Below are 22,034 nucleotides of genomic sequence, written 5' to 3'. Positions count from 1 at the left end.
TAATATATAATTTTGAAATTATAATCCCTTGCACGCGCTCATAATTTCAATTTAAATTGTTTCTATGGATAATACAGAAAAGTTCATCTAGTTATTCTGATTTATTCCGTTGTATCTTAAGCGAGATGCCGATAAAACTTTTGAATAAATCACACAGCAAAATTTCAATATAGATAGATACATTTATTTCAACAGAGTATTTTATAATCATTCACAGGAGTGGCAGAAAATTTTTGTCTGAGAAATACGTCAAAAGGAAAATTGTAAAGATATCAAATATGTGTACATATAAATCTAAAAATGAAGCATTCAAAATGAATTGCTTCAAGTTTCAAACACGATTACAAACATAGTAAAATGTGCGTCATATTGCGCATGATTACTGAAAGTAGAAATAATTTCTATAAATACATAGCGCAATTTTGAATAAAATTTTGTTTCATAAATTTCCACAGGCCAGAAAATATTCATCAGTATTGTAGGGCTCCAGATTACATAAGAATTTTCTTACAGATTTCAGAAATCTGTTAGCAACGACAATATCTTTTATGTTTTTCGGAAGATTATTATAAAATTTCATTCCAGCGTAGATAGTGCTACGTTCATATAGGGATTTTGCATGGATGGGATATGAGAAGTCTTTTTTTTGTCTTGTCTCGTAAATATGCGTTTTGCGATGTATGTCAAAATGGCCTGGATGATTGATAATAAATTTTATCGATTCATATATATAGATTGCTGACACAGTAAGTAGTTTGTTGATTTTAAAGGCTCCTCTGCAGGAATCTCTTGTATTTATATTAAAGATAATTCTGATAATTTTTTTTTGACATAGGAAAACTCTATTAAACCCATGACATGAGCCCCAGATGATTATCCCTTGTCTCATAGCGGAGTAAAAATTCGCATAATATACTGCAACTATTGCTTCAAGATCAACATTTTTTTTTAGAACTCTCATGGCGTATGTTACCGAGGATAGTTTATTGCAAAGGTTATCTATATGACTACTCCAACTTAAAGTGTCATCAATGTATATTCCTAGAAACTTCACTGAAGTATTACAAATGATTTTTTGATTGTGCATAATTATGTTTTGTGGTGTTTCTATACTGTTATTGACTTTGAACATGATACAATTTGTTTTTCCATCGTTCAGAACTAACTTATTCTCTAAAAAATAATCTTTGTATTGTTCTATTATTTTGCTACCTTTTTTTATAATATCAGGTAAGTTCGCACCTGTTAATAAAAGATTGGTATCATCAGCATAATTGATCATGTGAGCAGTGAGCCGTTTTGTCTTTTTGATTCAGTTCTACTATTTGCTTTCTATTTTTCAAGTATGAATTGAACCAGTCGTACGATTTTCCACGAATTCCATAATTATAGAGTTTCCATAATAAAATGTCATGATCTATGCAATCGAAGGCTTTAGATAAATCCATGAAAACTCCACATGATAGATCTCCTTTGTCCATTGCTTCTAGGACTTCATTGCTGAGATACATCTAAGCAGTTTCAATTGACTTATTTTTCAGATAGCCATGCTGATTATTAGAAAACATTTTGAAGTTTGTAAAAAATTTGACTAATCGATTTACCATTGCTATTTCAAAAATTTTTGATATACATGTTAAAAGACTGATTGGCCTGAAGTTGGAAATGTCCGACTTATCCCCTTTTTTTGTGAAGTGGTTTCACTATCGCTATATTCAGTTCATCTGGAAAAACTCCTTCCTCAAAAGATTAATTGATCAGGAAGGTCAGAATACATACAATCTCATGAGCACAGCTTTTCAGTAAGTGTATGGGTACTTCATCAATACCTGAGCTTCTCTTGTTCTTCATTTTGTTTATTATTGAGAGTATCTCATCTTCTGTGACAGGGTTCAAGAACAGAGTGTTGCTGTAAAAAGCTGTAGATCTTTCAAAGCCACTCACCTTACCAATATCCTTCTGTGTTGACAAGAGTTTAGGAGCAGATTCGATGAAGTATATGTTGAAGCTATTGGCTATCTCGCATGGATTATCGTATTCAAATTGTACGGTTTGGGATGCACCTGTCACTTCTCTAATAATTTGCCACATCGTTTTGGATTTATTATCCGACTCAAAAATTTTATTTTTATAATAGTCATATTTTGCAGATTACAAGTGATTGATGTACTTTCTCTTTATCTCCTTATATGCATTTTTATAATCAGGATCAATTTTAGAAATGGATTGATAAAAGACAAGTTGGTTTTTCATTTGTGTAATCTCAGGTGAATTGAAAACTTTACTTTCAATACGTTTCTGGTGTTTATGCGTTTTTGGAAAGTGTTGATCAAAGTAAAAATTGAAAGTTTTACTGAAATTTGAGAAAGCTTCTTTTGTATCTTTCGCACTGTATACGTTTGTCCAGTTTTCGGAAATTAGGTTTGTACAAAATTCACTTATTGATTGGGAATCATAATATCGTCTCTGAACTTTTGTTGCTGATTGGATTTTGTTTAAGTCACATAACAACACTTGCGCTGAGTGATCAGATATACCTGTTTCAATAACTATCCCTTTTTTATCACCTTGGAGATTCGTAATTATGTTATCTAGGCAGGAACTGGAATGGGAGGTAACCCTTGTCGGTTTGTTGATGGTTAAAATGGAATTATAAGTAGCTAACAGATTTATGAAATCTTTACAGGTATTGCTTGTAAGAGAAAGGGTGTCTATGTTAAAATCACCTGCTATAAAATAAATACAGTTTTTTCTATATAAAATATCTAACATGGTCTGAAATTTAGTTATAAACAATTTAACTTCACTTGATGGGGACCTGTAGATGCAAACTACATTGAACTTAATTTCACCAATTTTACAGGCTGCACTGGAGCACTCAAAAACATAGTTTTCAGCTAAGGCGTTCACTTCGTCGATTGGACTGCTAACGATCTCCTTGGATACATATACAGCTGAGCCTCCGTGTTGGCCTTCTCTTCTGCAATAGCTAGACTTGAATGTAATCTTTGAAATTGTAATTCTTGATATTATGTTGTGATTGCCAGTGTTCTGTAATGCACACTACAGGACAATTCAGATCTTCAATGACCTTATGCATCATGTTGATGCAATTTCCCAAAGACTGAACATTTTGATGCATTAGAAATTCTTTTACATGGGAATATTTTGTGACTGATTTCCTTCTAAAAAAGTAACAGGCTGGTGTGGATTTCTGTTTTTTGTATTTTGGTTCTCAAGAAGATGATTGCCTCTCCTGAAGTTAAATCGCTCAAAACCTATATTTTTTGGCCAGAAACTGGGATCATATACCTTCTCTTTCAGACTCTGTGTAACACCTATCATAAATGATTGATTGTTACGCCTTGTACTTAGTGTCTGTAGTTTTTTTACTTCGATTACTTGGTTTTCTAGTAATTGTTCTGTTTGTGCTTCTATATGTTTTCTTATGTTTTCCTCCTTTATATTATCGGGTACTTTGATTATGAATAACCATATCTTTTTGTATTGATCATCATGCCCATGAAAATTACTATCACCTTCACCACTGCCAATGTTTATTTTATTTTTATTTTTACGACTCCTATGTGTGACCTCTTGAAAACCTTCATTGCTTTTATAATCATCATTTATATGAATAATATCTGTCATAAACCTCCTTTGTTCATTTTCTAGAGCATTTATTTGATTTTCAGTTTGTGACTTATTTTCAATTTTAGATTTGTTAATTGTGACACCCTGTATGTTGTGGTTTCTCACAATGTCTAATACATCCATATGTTGTTGAATGTGTTTTTCCTGGTTATTCATTTTGTTTTTTTTTTGGGGATTTGTTTTTCTTTATTGGATTCTTCATTTTTTGTTGGTATTGTCATACTATGTTTTATGGTTTGGGTTGGTCTGTCTTTAATGAATTTGTCTTCCAAAAATGCAATTTTCTCTTCCAGTAATATAATGACTCGTTCTTTGTCTGCAATGATGGATTCCTTATCAGCAGAAATTTGCCTAAGTAATTTATTTTCCTCTCTCAGGAAGTCTTCTTCAGATAAATAAAGTAGGTCATCAGCTTGTTTATCTGATTCATGCTTGCATTCCGCTTTTTTTTTGGTCACTAGATTGCTTGAGACACTTTGGATGGAAGTAATCATTACATTTGATACACTTCACTTTATTTACTACTTTTTTCGAGCAATGTTTACAAGTAAAATTCTCGTTTTCTGTAAGAGCTGGAGACGAACAACCTGCTCGGCCCGCCATGCCGATAGATGGCCATGCGATAGATAGAATATGAACACTTTATTTCTCTACCAGACTTCTACTTGACACAAGAATGACGAATGACATTTTAACTCCAACATAATCAATGTTGCTAACCTTAGCCTAAGAAATATTCAATATGCTACATATCCTCCTCACAAATCTAACTGCAGGGGGATTTGATTTGCCTTTTTGGGCGCTCGTTAATATTCAATCTTATACCCTTAGGACTAATAGTTTTTACAGGAGTTGATTTTGAAGATGTTACATTTTCTTCAATGAAACCCTTATTAGTCATCTCATCATTATTTTCTATACTATTATCAGTCAGTAACATTTCACTTCCACTCGATTTCACCACTTCGTTTTCACCTAGAGAAAGATTGCATGAATCTTCCTCTGACTTATGTGCTACAGGTAAAGATACATTATCAACAACTTTACGAGGGACAAGAACATCTGTATCGGATTCAGATCTATCTCTAAAAATCTGATTCAGGTCTCTTCCACACTAAATTTTCATTTTTCAATTTACATAAATAAATTCTATCCCCGAGTACTTCATCAATAGAAGCTTCCGCCCAGGTTTGCTTATTTGGATTTCTATAGTCCCTACACAGTACTCTAGTACCTTCTACAAATGATTCTTCTCTATTTCCTCTATAATAAGTAACATTCTTATCAAATCTCTCATTACAGTTAGACTTTAATAAACCCAATCTATTTCTCATTTTATGCTTGAATACCAAGCTCGCTGGTGTCACTCCAGTACTACAACGAACCATATTGCGATAATGAAATAGGTATCGATTTATTAAAGTTTCCAAAGAAACGTTTTTGTTGATTTCATCTTTCAAACCTTTTTGCAATGCTATTTTGAGAGATTTCACGAAATTCTCATCAAATCCATTTGTAGATGGGTGGAGATGTATTATGTTTAATTCCATTCAAAGATAGAAATTTAGAAAAATCTTCAGAACAAAATGGGGAACCATTATCGGTTACTACTACCCTAGGTAGACCAAATCTACCAAAACACTCTCTGAATTTTTCAATAGTTGGAGTAGAGTTAGTTGAGTTCAATATAAAAACCTCTGGCCACTTAGAGTATGTATCCACAATTATTAGAATCATTTTGCCCTGAAATGGTCCAAGAAAATCAGAATGAACTCTTTCATAAAAATATGAAGACCGATTGCACGGTATTAACACTGCTTTAGCTGGCTCTGCTCTAGATGAAGTGCAAATCCTACAATTTCTCACGAAAGTTTCCATATCTCTATCTAAAGAAGGCCACCAAAAATAAGCCCTAGCACTAGCCTTCATTTTGCTAATACCTTGATGAGTCACATGCAACTCTTTCAATAAATGGTTACGTAATTTTGTTGGTATTACCAATCGATACCCCCACATAACTACACCATTATCAATCCTCTTTACGGCTATAAAAAGGTTTCATCAATTCATCAGGTTCATTAGGGAACCCATACCTAACATAATCATAAAGTCTTCCTACAACTGGGTCACGTCTAGTCTCAGAGCGTACTACATTTACATTAATAGCTGCTATTTGTTCCATAAAATTTAAATAATCAAAATTTTCAGTTAAGGATTAATTTGTTTTCAATGGAAGACGGCTCAAACAATCTGCATGGACATTGTCTGTTCCTTTGATATATCGAAAAGTGTAGTCAAAACCTGACAAAAACAATGACCAACGTTGCAATCTTCCTGCAGCCATCTTAGGTAAACTTTTGAACTCTCCAAAGAGGGCGTCTAATGGCTTGTGATCTGATACAATTTCAAACCTTTTTTCTGCAAGATACTGATAAAATTTTTGGATAGCCCAATATACACTCAAAGCCTCCTTTTGCAACACGCTAATCTTTTTGGTTTTGTTGGGTCAAAATGCACAAGAACCTTATCTGAAGCTATTTCCAATTTTGAATTTTGAAAAGAGTCTTCACACTCATCATTCCAAATAAATTTTGAGTCTTTCGCAAGTAAATTGTATAATGGTTTTAACTTTACAGTATCCCATCCTCGTCGCCAAATAATTGTTGTATCTCAAGCGAGATGCCGATAAAACTTTTGAATGAATGACACTCAAAATTTCAATATGAACACTTTATTTCTCTACCAGATTTCTACTTGACACAAGAATGACGAATGACATTTTTACACCAACATAATCAATGGTGCCAACCTTAGCCTAAGAAATATTCAATATGCTACATATTCAAACTAATATATACGATTCGATTAATCTCTACAAATCATTTTTTCCTATTAATTGTATTTATTTACTCAGCAGAACTGAGTAAGTTTTTATATTCATATTACTTGCAGCTACGGAAGTTTCAGAATAGAAGGGGTGTTTGACAATTATTGCAATAGACAATTTTTTATTTCAAATATTTCCTATGGTCTGAACCTCCTAATATCTATAAATTGAAAGAGATACATTTTTGGGAAAAATGCTTTTTGGATATCTACTTCTCCATCTTTATACTAAAAATTTTATATTATCTTTACTTAATAGTTTATTGAACTCAATTTGCTTTCTTCCTTTCTTTGAAAGTTTCAAATTAATAACGATCATTTCTCGGAATTTTATGAAAATAAGTTCAATGTGGTTAGTATTTAACTTTTTGTTGGTCGTTTAATATAAATATACACATACACAAACATGCACATACACATTTGAAAACGTTTCTTACTGTTTTTTGGGTGTATAATACAATCTGAAAAATAATTGAAGTTGAATCAATAGAGAATCTGCAATATTGTAATCAAGAGCACATCAAAAAGTTCTCCCCGAAAAGTGACACGGTAATATAAACCACTAAAAAGACTAGTTAGTAACTAGTCGTTATCATGAATATTGCCTTCAAACTTTATTATCAATGGAAACCTTTCTTTAGATAGTTGACGTTTTGGAAAATTATCTTTTCCGTTTTAAAATACAAATAATGCCTCAATTTGCTACATCTCTGGCTCTGAAAATAAGTTATCAGGGAAAAAATCAGGGCTTTTTTGCCTATGAACAGTGGTACTGAGGCAGATCTGAAGTCTTCCTCTCAGGGCGTTTATACTTGTGCTAGAAACATCAAAACACGTTATCAACTTTCTCAATAACAATCTAATATCAACACAATCTGGGAATAAGTGGTTCAATTGAGTCACATAAGATGTAAAATAAGGTTCACATTCACTGAATAGTGCATAATTGAAATCACAATGCATATCGCCTTAAAAACAAATATTTATGACCCCAACTCTCACCATTGCAGAGAATTGATTGAATTAAATAACTCTAGATCACTAGGTGCTACCAAAAAAAATAGGTCATAGGTTGAGCTCCAAAGTGGTAGCTTACCAAAAGTGACGGGTACCATTATGCAATTGCAGAAGGTGTACATAAATGAAGCTATTTAATTCTATATTCGTAAAAATCAATCTCCTATCTTTACTACAATATTTAAATTTCAGTACAGTAAAGTATATAGAGTGGGAATTAAATCAAGTGAAGAGGTTGTAAAATATATAACAGATTAAAAATATAAAGTTACTCAAATCTGGTTCCGTAAGGAAGGGCCGCAAAATTTTCCAGAAAAAGTCCAAATGTTTTCGACCAATCACAGCACACTGACTCGGTAGGCAGAATTCCAGTCGTTCCACTATTGTAGTGGAAAAAGTGGTGACACTCTCAGTAACGGCAAAGACAGATATCTCTGGGTCTCCAGAATTTTGACGAACACATCCATACATTACAAAAGACATAGTTTTCATAATGAAAAAAAGATAATTGAAACTTTCTATGTTTTTTACCACTTTTATTTGTAACTAACGTTACTGCAGTTTCGTCTTATAAGGACATTTTCAAACTTATACATTAAACTAACAATAGTTCATTACATTAGCCCTTATATAGCACCGCTGTAGGTAATAATAGAGATGCTTGGCTTGATTGAGTACCTGAATTTACAATTTACTATGTGGACTAAATCGATTTGATCATTCAACAGGTTGCACCCGCAATGTTTATGCTTGTGAATTTCCAAGGATTCTAAATAATTAAGTTTGTAACCCTTCCTTGCATAGTGCAAAATTGATTATCAAGCCAAGTACCTCTATTATCACCTAGAGGGGTTCTATATAAGGGCTAATGTAATGAACAATTGTTAGTTTAATGTATACATTTGAAAATGTCCCTATAGGACGAAACTGCAGTAACGTTAGTTACAAATAAAAGTTCTCAGTATTATTTATGCAAATTCAAATCCCCAATTATTCCATTCTAGGAAAACTCATTTAAGTAATTGCAATATAATTAAAAATACACGATTTCCTTTTTGTTTTGGAAATTGTATTCACAATCGACCGTTAACTGTTTCCTCACAAAAAGAATGAATAGAAATATTCCCAAGAAGAAAACTTTAGCCTTAACCGTGTTTCTTGTAGAACTATGAACATTCGAGCTTCAGAGTTGTATCATTTAATTGAAGAAACCTTATAACAAGCATTGCAACATTTAATGAAATGATGAAAAGAACGTTGGCCAAATAATTGAATAAAGTTGCAAAATAAAATGACCTTTAGAATCAACCCAGTGATGATGAATGATGGTACTTTTATTAATTGTAGAAATACTGGTGCGACTCTTATGGCGGTTTGAAGTCATACTACCGATATTTTTGCGATCGTGGCTGATACTTGAAATGAAATAAATTATCAGTGGGGGCTCGAAATATGGATTTATACCATGGTCTCCATTATGTTTATCATGAAATATGATATTTATTGTTCTCAGCGCATTCGATTGTGAATCAATAACCTAGAATTATACTATATCAGCATATGTCCAAAAAACTACTTCAACATGAGATATGGATATTTTTATACATAAATAGTATATACAAGTATTTCAACAATGAGTTACAGTCACAGGTATTAAATTACTTCAGACTATACCACCTTCTATGAAATCCTGACTGTAACAAATTGCAAAAAGTTATATTTGAAAAGTTATGCACTCAGGAAATAGTAAGAAACTTTTGACTTCTTCACCAAAATGTGTTTCAAAGTATATTTACTAGCTTTTGGAAAAATTTTTTTTGTTGGTTTTCTGTTATCTTTTCTAAAGAAAAATTCACTTCAAGAGATAAAGAAAACTAATTCCTAACTATGAAACTGGTGTCTATTAATATTTAACAGAATTCATTTTCACTTTTTGATACAGATCAATGATTTTGAAGACCAGAAAAATCTACTGTTGCTCAACACGCCTTGGTGAAATGCGGCAGAATAAATGAAAACTGTCAGAAATTATTGGGATTGGTAGATGGCAATAGATTTTTGAATGCTTTCGATTGTTTTTGAATAGTAAAAGTGTGGCATGAGAACTATGAACAGTGACGAAGGTCCTATTCCAAAATGCTCATTGTATTTCTTTTTATGAATCACCCTGTTGAAATTTTCGAAAACATTCAAGAGAAAATTTCCCCCAAATTTATACCCAAAATGATTGGTGTGTATCGGAAAGTGAAAGTGCACTCTGTTAGATATAAATTGAGACCAGTTTAACAGTTAGAAATCGGTTTTCTTCATCTCCTGAAAATGCCAACTTAGTTTGTCAAACGCGCGTCGGGAAAAGTATCGCATTTCTGATGATTGAGAAAAGTGCTTGTTTTGAATTTATTCTATAATACAGGTTCCAGTTTTATCTTTTATGAAAATGATTATATTCAATGATATTGGTCAAATCTATGTCGATAAGATTATATAATTGTAGTATTAGGTAAAAATCCACAAATACAAAGTCTGCATATTTATTGAATAAATGTCTTTATTTTTCAGGTTGTTAATGGTGGAGTTCAGTACAGATATGACTTGGGCAGTGGAGAAGGTATAGTTAGAGTTTCTGATATTTATGTTTCTGATGGTAGCTGGCATGAAGTCAAATTAGAAAGAGAACGTAATACTGCAAAAATCGTTATTGATAATACATACACTGCCCAAGGTTCTGCTCCAGGAATAAGCGAAATCCTCAATTTACAAAGTGACGAAATGTATTTAGGAGCAGAAGTCCATCAACATCCATCTATTCTAGGATTCGAAGATGTTCAAAGAGGTTTTTCTGGATGCATGGATGATATAAAAATATCGCGAGTATCTGTTCCATTACATAAATCGGGAGAGAATTTAGCAGTTATATTGAAAAGATTTGCAAATGTGGAATTCAGTTGTGACATAGGTACCATTCTTATACCACCAGGTCCGTGTGGATCGCAACCTTGTATGAATGGTGGTACTTGCAGAGAAACTAAAAATGGTTATGAATGTGATTGTCATGAAAGATATAAGGGAACCCTTTGTGAACATGACAGTGATCCATGTGCCTCTGCTCCATGCCTTTATGGTGGGAAATGTACCCCTACTATCACAGGTGATTTTGTATGTGATTGCGTCTTGAGACTCAGTGGGAAAAGATGTGAATATGGTAGATATTGTTCACCTAACCCTTGTAAACATGGAGGAGTATGTGAAGAAGGTGATGATGGACCTTTATGCAAATGTAGATCGTTTTTTGGAGAATACTGTGAATACGATCTGAATGAATGTGATTCTTCGCCTTGTCAAAATGGGGGAACATGCATGAACGAATTTGGTTCATTTCAATGTGTTTGCCCACCTAATGTAACGGGAACTTATTGTGCAAATATCATATTCAACACCCCTATCTCCACAACATTCTACAACATCACATGGGAAGAACTTGTATATTTTGGTAGTGGAGCAACTATCATAATATTGCTCATCATAGTATGCGTTTCATGCAAGTGTTATATCAGTAAAAAAAATAAACGTAATGCACATAACAAGAATCTCAAAGACAATATTGTTCTTAATTCCAATAGACCACAGGAAATATGTGAATATAAAAGAGGATCTAAACTCAGCAATCTTGAAGTAAACCAAAGAGAAATTCCAATTGCGCCACGACCAGTTTCGTACACTGCAAATTCTCAGAATGAATCATTATTCAACTGCAATGCTGCTCATGTCATGTTGAATAACTTAGATACTCTCAGAAGCTACGGATCTGCAGGAGATGAGTTAGAAAATGTACCCCCTGATTATGTGAAGAATTTGAACAGAAATACACCTCCTGGTTGTATGAGTAATAATTGTGATTCAGATAAAACCACGTGGGCTGAACAAATGCATTTAGCATCATCACTTGCAGATAAGTCAAAAATTAAAAATGGTAATATACCAGACTTCAAAATTTCAAGTCCTGTCAGCTGCGATACAGCAAATAGATTGTATAACAATAGGGCTAATACTATCAATGTTAGACCAAATGGATTGTCATGTGGAGAAGACGAACAAAGAAGTATTGAAAGTAAGATATTTTTACATTTTACTAACATCCAGTATTATAATAATGAAAGTCTATTCCACCCTTCAAAAAAGTGTTTTCCTTTGAAAACAAATTGAAAATATCCAAAATTGCTAGAAGGTTCCAAAATATGACCTATTGCTTTGCATTGTTAGTTGTACTGAAATAATTGCTTGATGAATGGATCAAAAGAGGATACTACTCTTGTTCAGTTAAAAAGAAATTGTGAATTTTATAAAAGAGTTATTTATTTATTTATTATTCAAACAGACCTACACGGCCTTATTACATGAATAAAAAAAATTTAAATATAAATTTAAATTGATACATTTGTATGGCTTAAAGTCGAATATCTAATACATGCTCGATTTAAGTTTCTTATGTACTGTGTAACGAATTTTCTAAAAGTGCTCAATGAATCTGTCCAATCTATATCCATCAATAAGTTGAATGTATTGGCTACTCGCAACATGATTATGAGCGGTGACCTAACAGTAGTACAAACTAGATGTATATTAAACATGAAAGAATTTCTTATTCTTCTTGCAGGTACATTATATCTTATCCTTGTAAGGAGTTCAGAAGAGTTGACTTCATGACTCAGTATTTTGAATAGAAATAAATGTATTTTGGTTTCTTTTAACGTCCAGAGACAATATTCTGAATTAATTTCTCAATTGTGTTGTTCTAACTATTCTGTGGTTAGGATAGATACGTAGATTTGTAGTAAAAAAATCTCCAAAATTTGTTTCAAATTTTTTTTACTTCGAAAAGTTTAGTTTGATATTCTCCTAACTAAATTTCTGATTTCTAAGTTTCGATCTGACTAGTGTGTAGTACAAAATCTTTATAGCTTCTATATTCTATAGGTACTTGTACTTGTGTGAACTTGTATATAGTTGTATACTGATGACACTTCATTTTTAGAATTCTTAATTATGAATAAATTATTTTTTATGAAAAAAAATCAATTTTCAATCAGGTAGAGGTGATTTATAAGATATTTTTGATTAACTCGGTGAAAACACTAGACAAATAATTTTGTTATAATTTTTCAATCAAAAATGGTACAAGTGTAGTTTTGATTATTGAAATAGGTCAAAAATATTGAATTTTGATTTTAATTAATAAATGGGTTTTTTTAGCAATTGTCAGCAAATAATTTTTTTGAAGAAAATATTTTTTTAATATCGAAGTAAATTTTATCCCAGTAGGTAATGATTCGACGGGAATTTACCGACTGATTTACCTAGTTCATTTTTGGTAAGAGCATATAATATACATAAAATTGAATATTGGCTAATTTCAGGTTATCATTGGGACTGTTCCGATTGGGTACGTCATAGTCAGACACTCCCCAATATAACGGAAGTTCCAGGAAGTGAAGTCCCTGATTCTTCCAGCTTCCACAGCAATGAAAGCAATGAGTCTCGATGCCATATGTATTCATCAGTGATTGCCCCTATTGACCCACAGCGACACATTGGGACACTTACTGAAGATATTGAAACTGAACGCGATATGAGTCCTGATGAACCAATCAATGCCCTAAACACAGGAAATGATGATTATGGTTTCACCCCAGGTAAATGATGAATTTAACATTTACCCCCCATTAAAACATTCTTTAACGACATACATTGTTCCTCATAAGCTGGTTTTTAAGAGTTGTTTTTTTCTTGAAGAAAATCCAATAGTTGCTTCACCTTTTATGTTTTGACTGATGTAATCAATATGTTGAAAAGATGGGGGGCTAAGGAGAATATTTTGGAAAAAATCGAATGCCACCTAAATGAATTTCATGTAGTGAATCATCATTAGTTCATTAGTATTTCATTTAGCTGTTCGAATTGCTGATCGATAGGTGAATAAAACATTTTATAGGAATCACATATGCTTTATTTTTATAGTTCTTAAATATCCTACTGTACAAACATATGTACTGTTATACAAAGAGATAAAATACACACGCATTGCACGAAAAAACTGTGTTATTAACGTAAAAGTCTGTTATTTGAGTTTGTTTTTGACAAACTTTTGATCGGTAGTAAGAATTTCGTACAGCATTATGAATTCGCTGTTAGTCTGAGCAAACACATTGAGCGTTTCCGCAGCCTTCAGACACATCAAGGTTGGATAAATCTCCTCTGGTGCGGCATCATCACCGTCATTATCTTTGCTATTCGCGTCGTTAGCGTTTTTAAGAAAATGTGATTTCAAAGTTCGAATGATCCTTTGGTCCATGGGTTGCAACACTGATGTCCTGTTTGGAGGCAAAAACACCAGCGTTATGCTTTTCAAGTCTATAATATGGGAATGTGCTCTTGAAGCAGAGGTCCATTAAGGGGTATTCTCCGGTCACGCTGAAGCTTGAATCACTGTAACAATGCCTTATCCAACTGCTCATGAGTAGAAGTCCTTACACGATTGCATTTCAAAACGTTGGCATTGAACAGCGACTCCATCTTATCTTCATTCTTTTTAATTGTGAATATTGTAGAATGGGATACGCCAAACTCCTTTGCGAGGGCTGCATTTGATTCACCAGCTTCTAATCGTTGTGATATTGCACTTTTTTCTTCAATTGCAAAACACTTTTGATTCACAGAATTCATTTTGTCGAACGTTATGGACTTACAAGTGACAAAGACTTCATACTGGAACCTCTGGCATAAAATCAATCTATTAATATCTGTTAGTAGTATCTATCATTAGACGTATCTAAGAAGAAGGAGTGCGCCGAGGTATTGGTGTGCAGATTGTGTAAACAAAACATTGCGCGACGTTTTAACCGGATGTAGTATCATGAAAAACGCTCGCTATAAGCGGTTGGTCGCTTAAACCATAGTCGCACTAAATGGTATATTTTCTCAATTACTAAATATAAAACTAAACTTGAGTAAACATTATCGTTGCTGTAAACGGATAGTCGTTATAAGCGGAGTCGTTATATATGAATTCTACTGTAATTAGTTTATTCACTACATTATAAATGTTATTGTTTGTAGCAGGTCAGCGAACAGGATACCTTAAATACCCAATAATATAAAACCATTTATGTACACTGGAACTTATGAAAAACATCACCACCTCTTCAATGTTCAAATGTGGAGTCTGGCGAGGATGTTCCTGTATCACGAAAAAGTGTGACAGTAAAACTGATATTTAAAAAAACAACATATTCTTTTTAATGTGGGCAGACAGGGCATTTTATGATGTAAAATCAAAAAAACAAAATTGGTTGTGTTCTCATTAAAGTAAATCTTCGAGTATTATATGTGTATATATAAGAGTGTTTCTGAAATAGAAGAACCTTGTTATAAATTTCAAGAAGACAAACATACGTATAAAGATGAGAAAATAGAAATCTGAAACCTTCCTTTCCCAACAAACTCACTTACATAATTTTATCTTGTATGAATAGATTCCCACAAGATTTTCTATATCTGACACCAGCAAAAAGTATTATTCCCTTTTTCTGCAAAATGAATACCGTATGAGCATCAGTTGAATTTTTCTTGAGCATGAATTAAACATAAGATTGATAAAGTAAACAAAAAACCAGAATTAGTACAGCAGAGCTAGTAATGTGACAAAGCTAATGTAGAGGAAATGATTCATTTGAAATTTCAGTTGTAGATTTTTTGAATATACTGACCTTTTCAATTGGTGAAAACCAATAACACTATTCATGATAGTAATTATGAATTTTCACAAATTATTTCCAATACGCGTTGAATTACCTAGTAGCATCATCGGTGGGACTGGCATATTGTTAATAAAGTTTATATTGTGAAAGACATATATTGTGAGAGATATTATTCTTTCGAAAAAGTTACTATGGATATCACAAATTTATATTATAAAAACACGTACTCATTCACACACGCACGTACGCTCGCGCACACACGCACATACGCTCGCGCACACACGCACATACGCTCGCGCACACACGCACATACGCTCGCGCACACACGTACATAGTGCATTCTAGTTAAAACGAGCCTCCTTAAATAATACAGTTAATATTGAGACTTTGATAGGTCTTTCTATTCTGTATCGAACTGTGTAACATTTTTGACATCACAACAATAAACAGTGTCAAAAAAAAAAGAGTAGTTTATTTTTATTCTACTCTAAGTTAGCTCAATCTGAACACACAATTTCACTACTTTTTTTAAGATAATACACAAGCACTACAGAAAAATCCTTAAGACATTCTAAGAGCGGTGCCTGTGCGAAAGTAGTTTGTATGTATATGAATCATGTATTTATGTATTCAAAAATAGATCTTCATTTGAAGCGAATCAACAAAATCATGGCTACTCAACTTGAGCACATCGAACCGCACTTTTTCAAAAAAGTCATCTATACCTTGGCCCAAAATTTTTCAATAAGTTGGACAGGACAATAAGAGAATCGCCTAATATATCGATTTTCAAAGCACAATTGAAAGCCTATCTCATCAAATAAACTGCTATGCCATCAATGAATTCTTTTCAAATCAATAGTTCTTCACTCTAGCTGAACAGCTATTATTAAACAATCTACCCTTTCATATGTATGTTAGACTATAAATGTTGTAGATTTGTATTGTAATATATTTATTATGTTTTACAGTCCATGTGTATGGTTGACTGTAAATGTTTTTTAATTTGTATTGTATTATGATTATTGTATTTTACACCCTATGGACGTCTTCCTTGTTACTGTGTACTATTTTCTGAAATGAATTTTATAATTTTCAACAAGAGAAGTTAATAAATGGTATTATTATTATTGTATTTGTTAGTGTATGAATTGAAATATTTCATTTGGTAATAATGCATTTCAAAATAAATAATCGATTGATTCACATCAATGAAGTAATCTAATGACCTAATACATTTTTATTCTCTTCCAGCTGAGATTTATATACGTCACCCAAATTCGTATCTTCCGCTTCATGGATACAATATCACAAACGAAGTAGAGGGTGATAGCTTACAAAGTCCTGGTGCAGAATCAGATGATGTTGAACCTTATGGATTTCCAAGTAATCGGAACAGAATCAAAAATTGTGAAGATGATATGACATCTGTAATCACAACTTTAGGTGAGTTCAACGAAAATGATACATTTTTAACAGAATTTCGTTATAACTTGATTCGGTTTTAAGATCATTTTCTCCCTACTAAGACCTGACCTGAAAAATTGGGTAATCCGTTCTGTTGAGAAGCTGGATTTATTAAGTAGAATTTGAATAGGTGCCATCCACCCTTGCACATTGTAGTAGAGGATCGAATTGACTGACTCACTTTGGATCCAACTACCTACCTACCCTACTAAGAATACGTTAATTTCAACAACTTTCATTGCTGGAATTGGTTTCGAAATGAACTAGAAATTTAATTTTAGAAAATTTAAATCTCAAAAAACGTGGATACCTTTATGTTTGTAGTGGAGAAAAAATAGATAAATTTGTTCTTGATACTATTTTTCAGTGTCAATTCACTATACGATGTTGAGTAATGAACAATTTCTTGTAATATCCGGTATCTTTTCAGAAAATTTATTTTGACTAAAATTTGTTCCCACTTTCAGAAGCAAGATGAAATCCATAATGACCATAATGCAACAATCTTTTGATTCATCGGCTTTTCAATTATTTTGGGAAATAGTGATAGAATTTAATTTATCTTTTAAAAATTGCTAGTTAATTTTATTCACTTTTGAGTCATTAACGCTACAATTGGTACATATAATTGAAGTTTTTATCAAAATATTTCTACAAAATTCAATGAAATTTTATTTCTACAGACAAGTTAAATAGATGCCTGTAAATTTTAAGCAGCATGAAACCTCCACGTTAATGTTTCACTGTCAACCAAACTTCACATATATATTGAGTAGAGTATGTCCTAGTAAGGATGTTCATAAAAAAAATTAATCTTGTTTCAACTATGTAAAAAGACAAATAACGATTTCAACAATGAATGCTCAAAATACAACATAAATTAACATCCCTTTCTATAAAAAACATAATTAAAATTCCTAGCATTCATTTGAATTTTTTTGGGTGCTTAAGTGTTTCATTTTTTACTTTGTACGTTCAAGTTGAAGTATAAAAGAGTTTACCATATTTTGTTACTTACTTTTGATGCCAAATAATGCGTTTAATATTCATAAAATGGAAAAAGGTTTTCAAAAAGACGTTTCTCATAACTTTCCAACTGTAGATGTTACGATGGTCTCTGATTTTTCAGTATCGTTTACAGACCTTTTATTGGTATATTATATTTGAGAATGATTTTTTCATATTTTGCATTAGATGAAATCAATAAAAGAGGTCATTTGAGTTTGTTTAATTTGTTTAGATAGTTAGTTATCGAATTCACTTCATGTTATACCAACCTTTTTTTGAAAGAAAAACAAAAAAATTATTAATTAACTATGTTTGTTTCATTGACTAATATCTTTATATTAATTTTGTATGACACTGTGTAAGATTTTTTTAGTTCTCATTGAGATATTTTATATGTGAGTAGAGTGCAAATGACGTTTCTGAAACTCTCCTTTCCAATATCCCCCCGAGGGCCACCACACTGACATCGACTTTAAAACGCTTTTTCCACTCTCCGTCTATAACTTGGCCTTGCGTTGCGTGTGACGTCACATGACCTTGAGTTACGTCATTACCATAAAACTCCATTTTAGCCGTCCGCCTATGATGTGACTTTGAAACCCGCAACGATTCGACCACTTTGTTGGGTCGCACGTCACATGACCTTGGAAACTAAACCCGATTCTAGACCTCCCCCAACCACTAGTAACATCATAGACATATGGCCATGCGATCTAGCGTGCTAGTAATTTGTATCTCATATCTTCGAACGCTTACCGGCCACTACTATACACTTGAACGCCACAGTCAACAGATTTATGCATTGAAGCGTTCAGTCCTCAAGGAGACCCAGTGGTTAGAGGAATAACTGCAAGTCTCAGTCTCAGGGCAGTCCCCTGAAGGTCATTTCAATACTTGTATCGAGACATTCTGCCGTTCGTTCACCAGTTGGCGTTTCACACTCGGATGGCTTGGTGAGCGCACTAATCGTTTCTCACCCTCAGGCTCATGTAGTTCTTATCGACCATCAGAGCAAGATGATATTTGTCGTGGGGTTTTCAGCTCTTGGCATGACGAATATCTTCCGAAAAAAGAAGATAAATGGTTGAAATATCGAGATTTTTTCTTTGAACTCCACAGGCTCTATCCAGACCTCTCTGTCAAGATGGTTGTTCTGGTTATTGGAGTCCTTGGTGTAATGATGCCCTCTCCACTTTCAAATCTTGAGATCATGCTGTCTTGCCGCATGAAGGCAGAAATCTTGACCGAAAAAATGGAGCAGGCTGTCATTTCAGGTCATTGTGTCTGCTCAGGGCACATGATTTCTCGGACCCAATGATCTCTTACCCCGAGGTGTGGGAAGTAGTCATTGGTTAATAATGCTGGCGCGCCTTCCTGAATGTGTCTGAGCTTCGGGGATAGGGCCCGACCATCTTACCCTTCGGTAAAAAAAATAATAATTTCATTATTTCAGAATTTCAGTACATACATATACAGCTGAGAATTTGTTTGAACAATGTGAATTTTTTTTTTTTTTGGTAATTGATTTATGTCCGTTTTTTATTCAGTCAGTCATTTTCACCTTCAATTTCTTCCATTTTTGAAATTTTATCTTTCGATTACATTTTTAATTCCTCAAAGTTCCATCTTGTGGTCTTGGTCGATGACATGTTCTGCGGCAAGCCTCTTACTCACAGAATAACCTAGATCAAACTATAAAATGAATCAGTTTTTCATTTTTAATGCATTTGTATTAAAGCTTGTCTTCAAACACGTTTTTTTTTAAATAATTTATTCAATCTGATAAAATTATCAAACTTGGAGAAAAACAGTGGCGTACAATGAATTTTACCATAAATATCAATCTGTGGAATTATCTGTAATCTTATTTCATCAAAAGAAGCCCCTTGTTACTGCTCATAAACACACCAAGTTTCATTAAAATCGGCGAAAAGACTTTTGAGTTAATCATAAAAGAACAATATTTTTAGTAAAACTGTGACACCTCGTTACTTGGAAACGTAGCAAGTTAGTACACACTTGCATATGAACTTTTTTCATAAAACATGACAAGTAATCACCACCTGCAATTGATGGCATCTTTTAAGATACAACCTGAATATATAATAATTGTTTTGATATTTCATTTGGCAATTTTAATATGAGGTTATTGTTTGAACTCATTTGTATCGTAAGATGATAATTCATTATGGAAGGAATTGAACTAAAAATGGTAATGTTGTTATTATGATTTGTTTCATTATTATTTTGTTGAATTTCTTTAATGGTTATTACATTGAAAAGTAGTTTGTTCAATAATTTGGGTAGATCTATTAAAACATTCTTCCTACATCATAGCAAAAGTCTCGCTGTGCGTTTTGCTAACTAAGTTAGCTTGATCAGGGGGTCTTAGTCATTTGCTAACTTGGTTGTGTGCATCCGTTAGTGCATGCGTGAGAACGTTCGTAGTTATCATTCTTTTTCGAAGTTATCATTCTTTTTTGAAAAATTGGAGATATTGAAAAAAATTAATTCTTATCACAATAGGCTTTGACTTTGATGTTTCTAAATTTGACTTTCAATTTGTTACACTCAATTACATGTTACAAGTCATTGAATTTTTGGCGAAAAATGGCTTTCACGAATGAAGAAAAAAGAGATATACAAATTTATACTCATCTGGTAGTGTGCGGTGGAGCACCATCATGTTGAAACCAGATGTTATAGTTAGCCAAAGGTAGATCATCCAAATAGTTTTTGAAAATCGACATTAATAACTGCTGATAGGTTTCTCCATTCAGAATTTCGTCAAATAAATGAGGATCTAAAATTCTATATTTGTAAATTCCGGCCCACACGTTAATACTAAATCACACTTGAGGTGGAATTTCTCGGAACTGCCTGGGGTTGTTTATGCTCCAAACGTGTTCGTTATTTCGGTTGAATATCCCACAATTCGTAAAAGTACTTTCATCTGTCCAAATTACATTTTCCAGGAAAACAGGAAAATTGGGTCTTCTTGTTAGCCATTTACAAAAGTCTAATCGTCTTTCGGGATCACCTGAATGCAATTTTTAAGATATGTGTATTTTGTAACATTTTAAAGCGGTTTTTTTGAGATGTATCCAAGCACTTTTATGACAAATATTCATTTAGGAGGGAATTTGACGTGTAGATTCCCTCAGGTTCATGTTTATCTGCAAATTATGAATTTTTATTGAAAAGGGCACAATGTCTGACTTACCTCATACATACCTCATTTATCAAATTTTCTTTAGTTTCCTAGTCCATTCTGTCTCCGTATTTTTTCCTCGGCTTTTCAAATGAACCAAACTCGATGAGATTTTGATCCAATAACTTGAACATAGTTCGATGTGGTTGTCGTCTTTCGGGATACAAGTTAAAATACATTTTCGATGTCCTAACACTGTTTTTATCGTATGTGTAATAAATTTGTATCATATCTCTTTTTTCTTCATTGGTGAAAGCCATTTTTCGCCAAAAATTCAATGATTTGTACGATAATAAAATGTTATTGATAACAAATTGAAAGTCAAATTTAGAAACATCAAAAGTCAAAGTCTATTATGATAAGAATTGATTTGTTTCGATAGAATCCAATGTAGCGCCCATTATAAAAAATATAGTTGATGATGGTGGCCGGAAGACGAAACGTCGGATAGCAAATCTGAACACACCATTATGTAGCAGGAAAAAAGTGGCAATGTGGAAGTGCAATTTATTATCGAATTCCTCGAAAAATGAAGCCAGAAAAAAATAAAAACCATTTTCCGAAATTTTTGTTTTTCCTGGATATCTCCGAATATACTCGGAATTTCAGAACTTTCTCAACGGCATATTGTTAGTTAGGTAAATGCGCAATTTTGCCTCAATTTAACAATCTTCGTATCTCCCATATTTTCCGAGATCTCAGTGGTGAGGATCAAATTTGAAATAGCCTGTATATGTGTATATGCAATGTATATGTGTATATGCATGTATATGTGTATATGCATGTATATGTGTATATGTAAATTTATATTTTCTCCAAGTTTCAATTCTGATTTATCTTTTTTTTTTGTGCTCTGTTCGTACTTAGTTATGTTATAGTTAGTTTTTGAATTATCATTCTTTTTCCCTGCTATAAACATTGTATGTTTCTTGGGAAAATATTATTATAAGGAAACTTGCACAAGTATCTATGTAATTCAAAATCACCAGGCATCAGTCTGCGGAGTAGTTATTTTCTCCAGCATTTTTTTTGTATGA

The 22,034-nt window shown here is 32.8% G+C and overlaps 1 protein-coding gene across 1 annotated transcript in view; it reads left to right on the top strand.

Annotated features, from left to right (window-relative positions):
• The window catches only part of kug (FAT atypical cadherin kugelei), a 93,359-nt gene that overhangs the window by 67,536 nt on the left and 3,789 nt on the right, over window positions 1-22,034 (top strand). Inside the window, exons 20-22 of the mRNA XM_023162607.2 lie at window positions 10,117-11,665; window positions 12,972-13,247; window positions 16,566-16,757. Of these exons, the coding sequence (XP_023018375.2) occupies window positions 10,117-11,665; window positions 12,972-13,247; window positions 16,566-16,757 (2,017 nt within the window). The remainder of the gene's footprint in view (window positions 1-10,116; window positions 11,666-12,971; window positions 13,248-16,565; window positions 16,758-22,034) is intronic.

The sequence above is a fragment of the Leptinotarsa decemlineata genome, unplaced genomic scaffold (assembly GCF_025532065.1).
Source record: "Leptinotarsa decemlineata unplaced genomic scaffold, Ldec_3_MD MMD2_P_RNA_scaffold_2, whole genome shotgun sequence".
In the NCBI taxonomy this organism is placed as follows: Eukaryota; Metazoa; Arthropoda; class Insecta; order Coleoptera; family Chrysomelidae; genus Leptinotarsa; species Leptinotarsa decemlineata.
The sequence above is the reverse complement of the archived record's forward strand: the minus strand, read 5'-3'. Positions and strand labels throughout refer to the sequence as shown.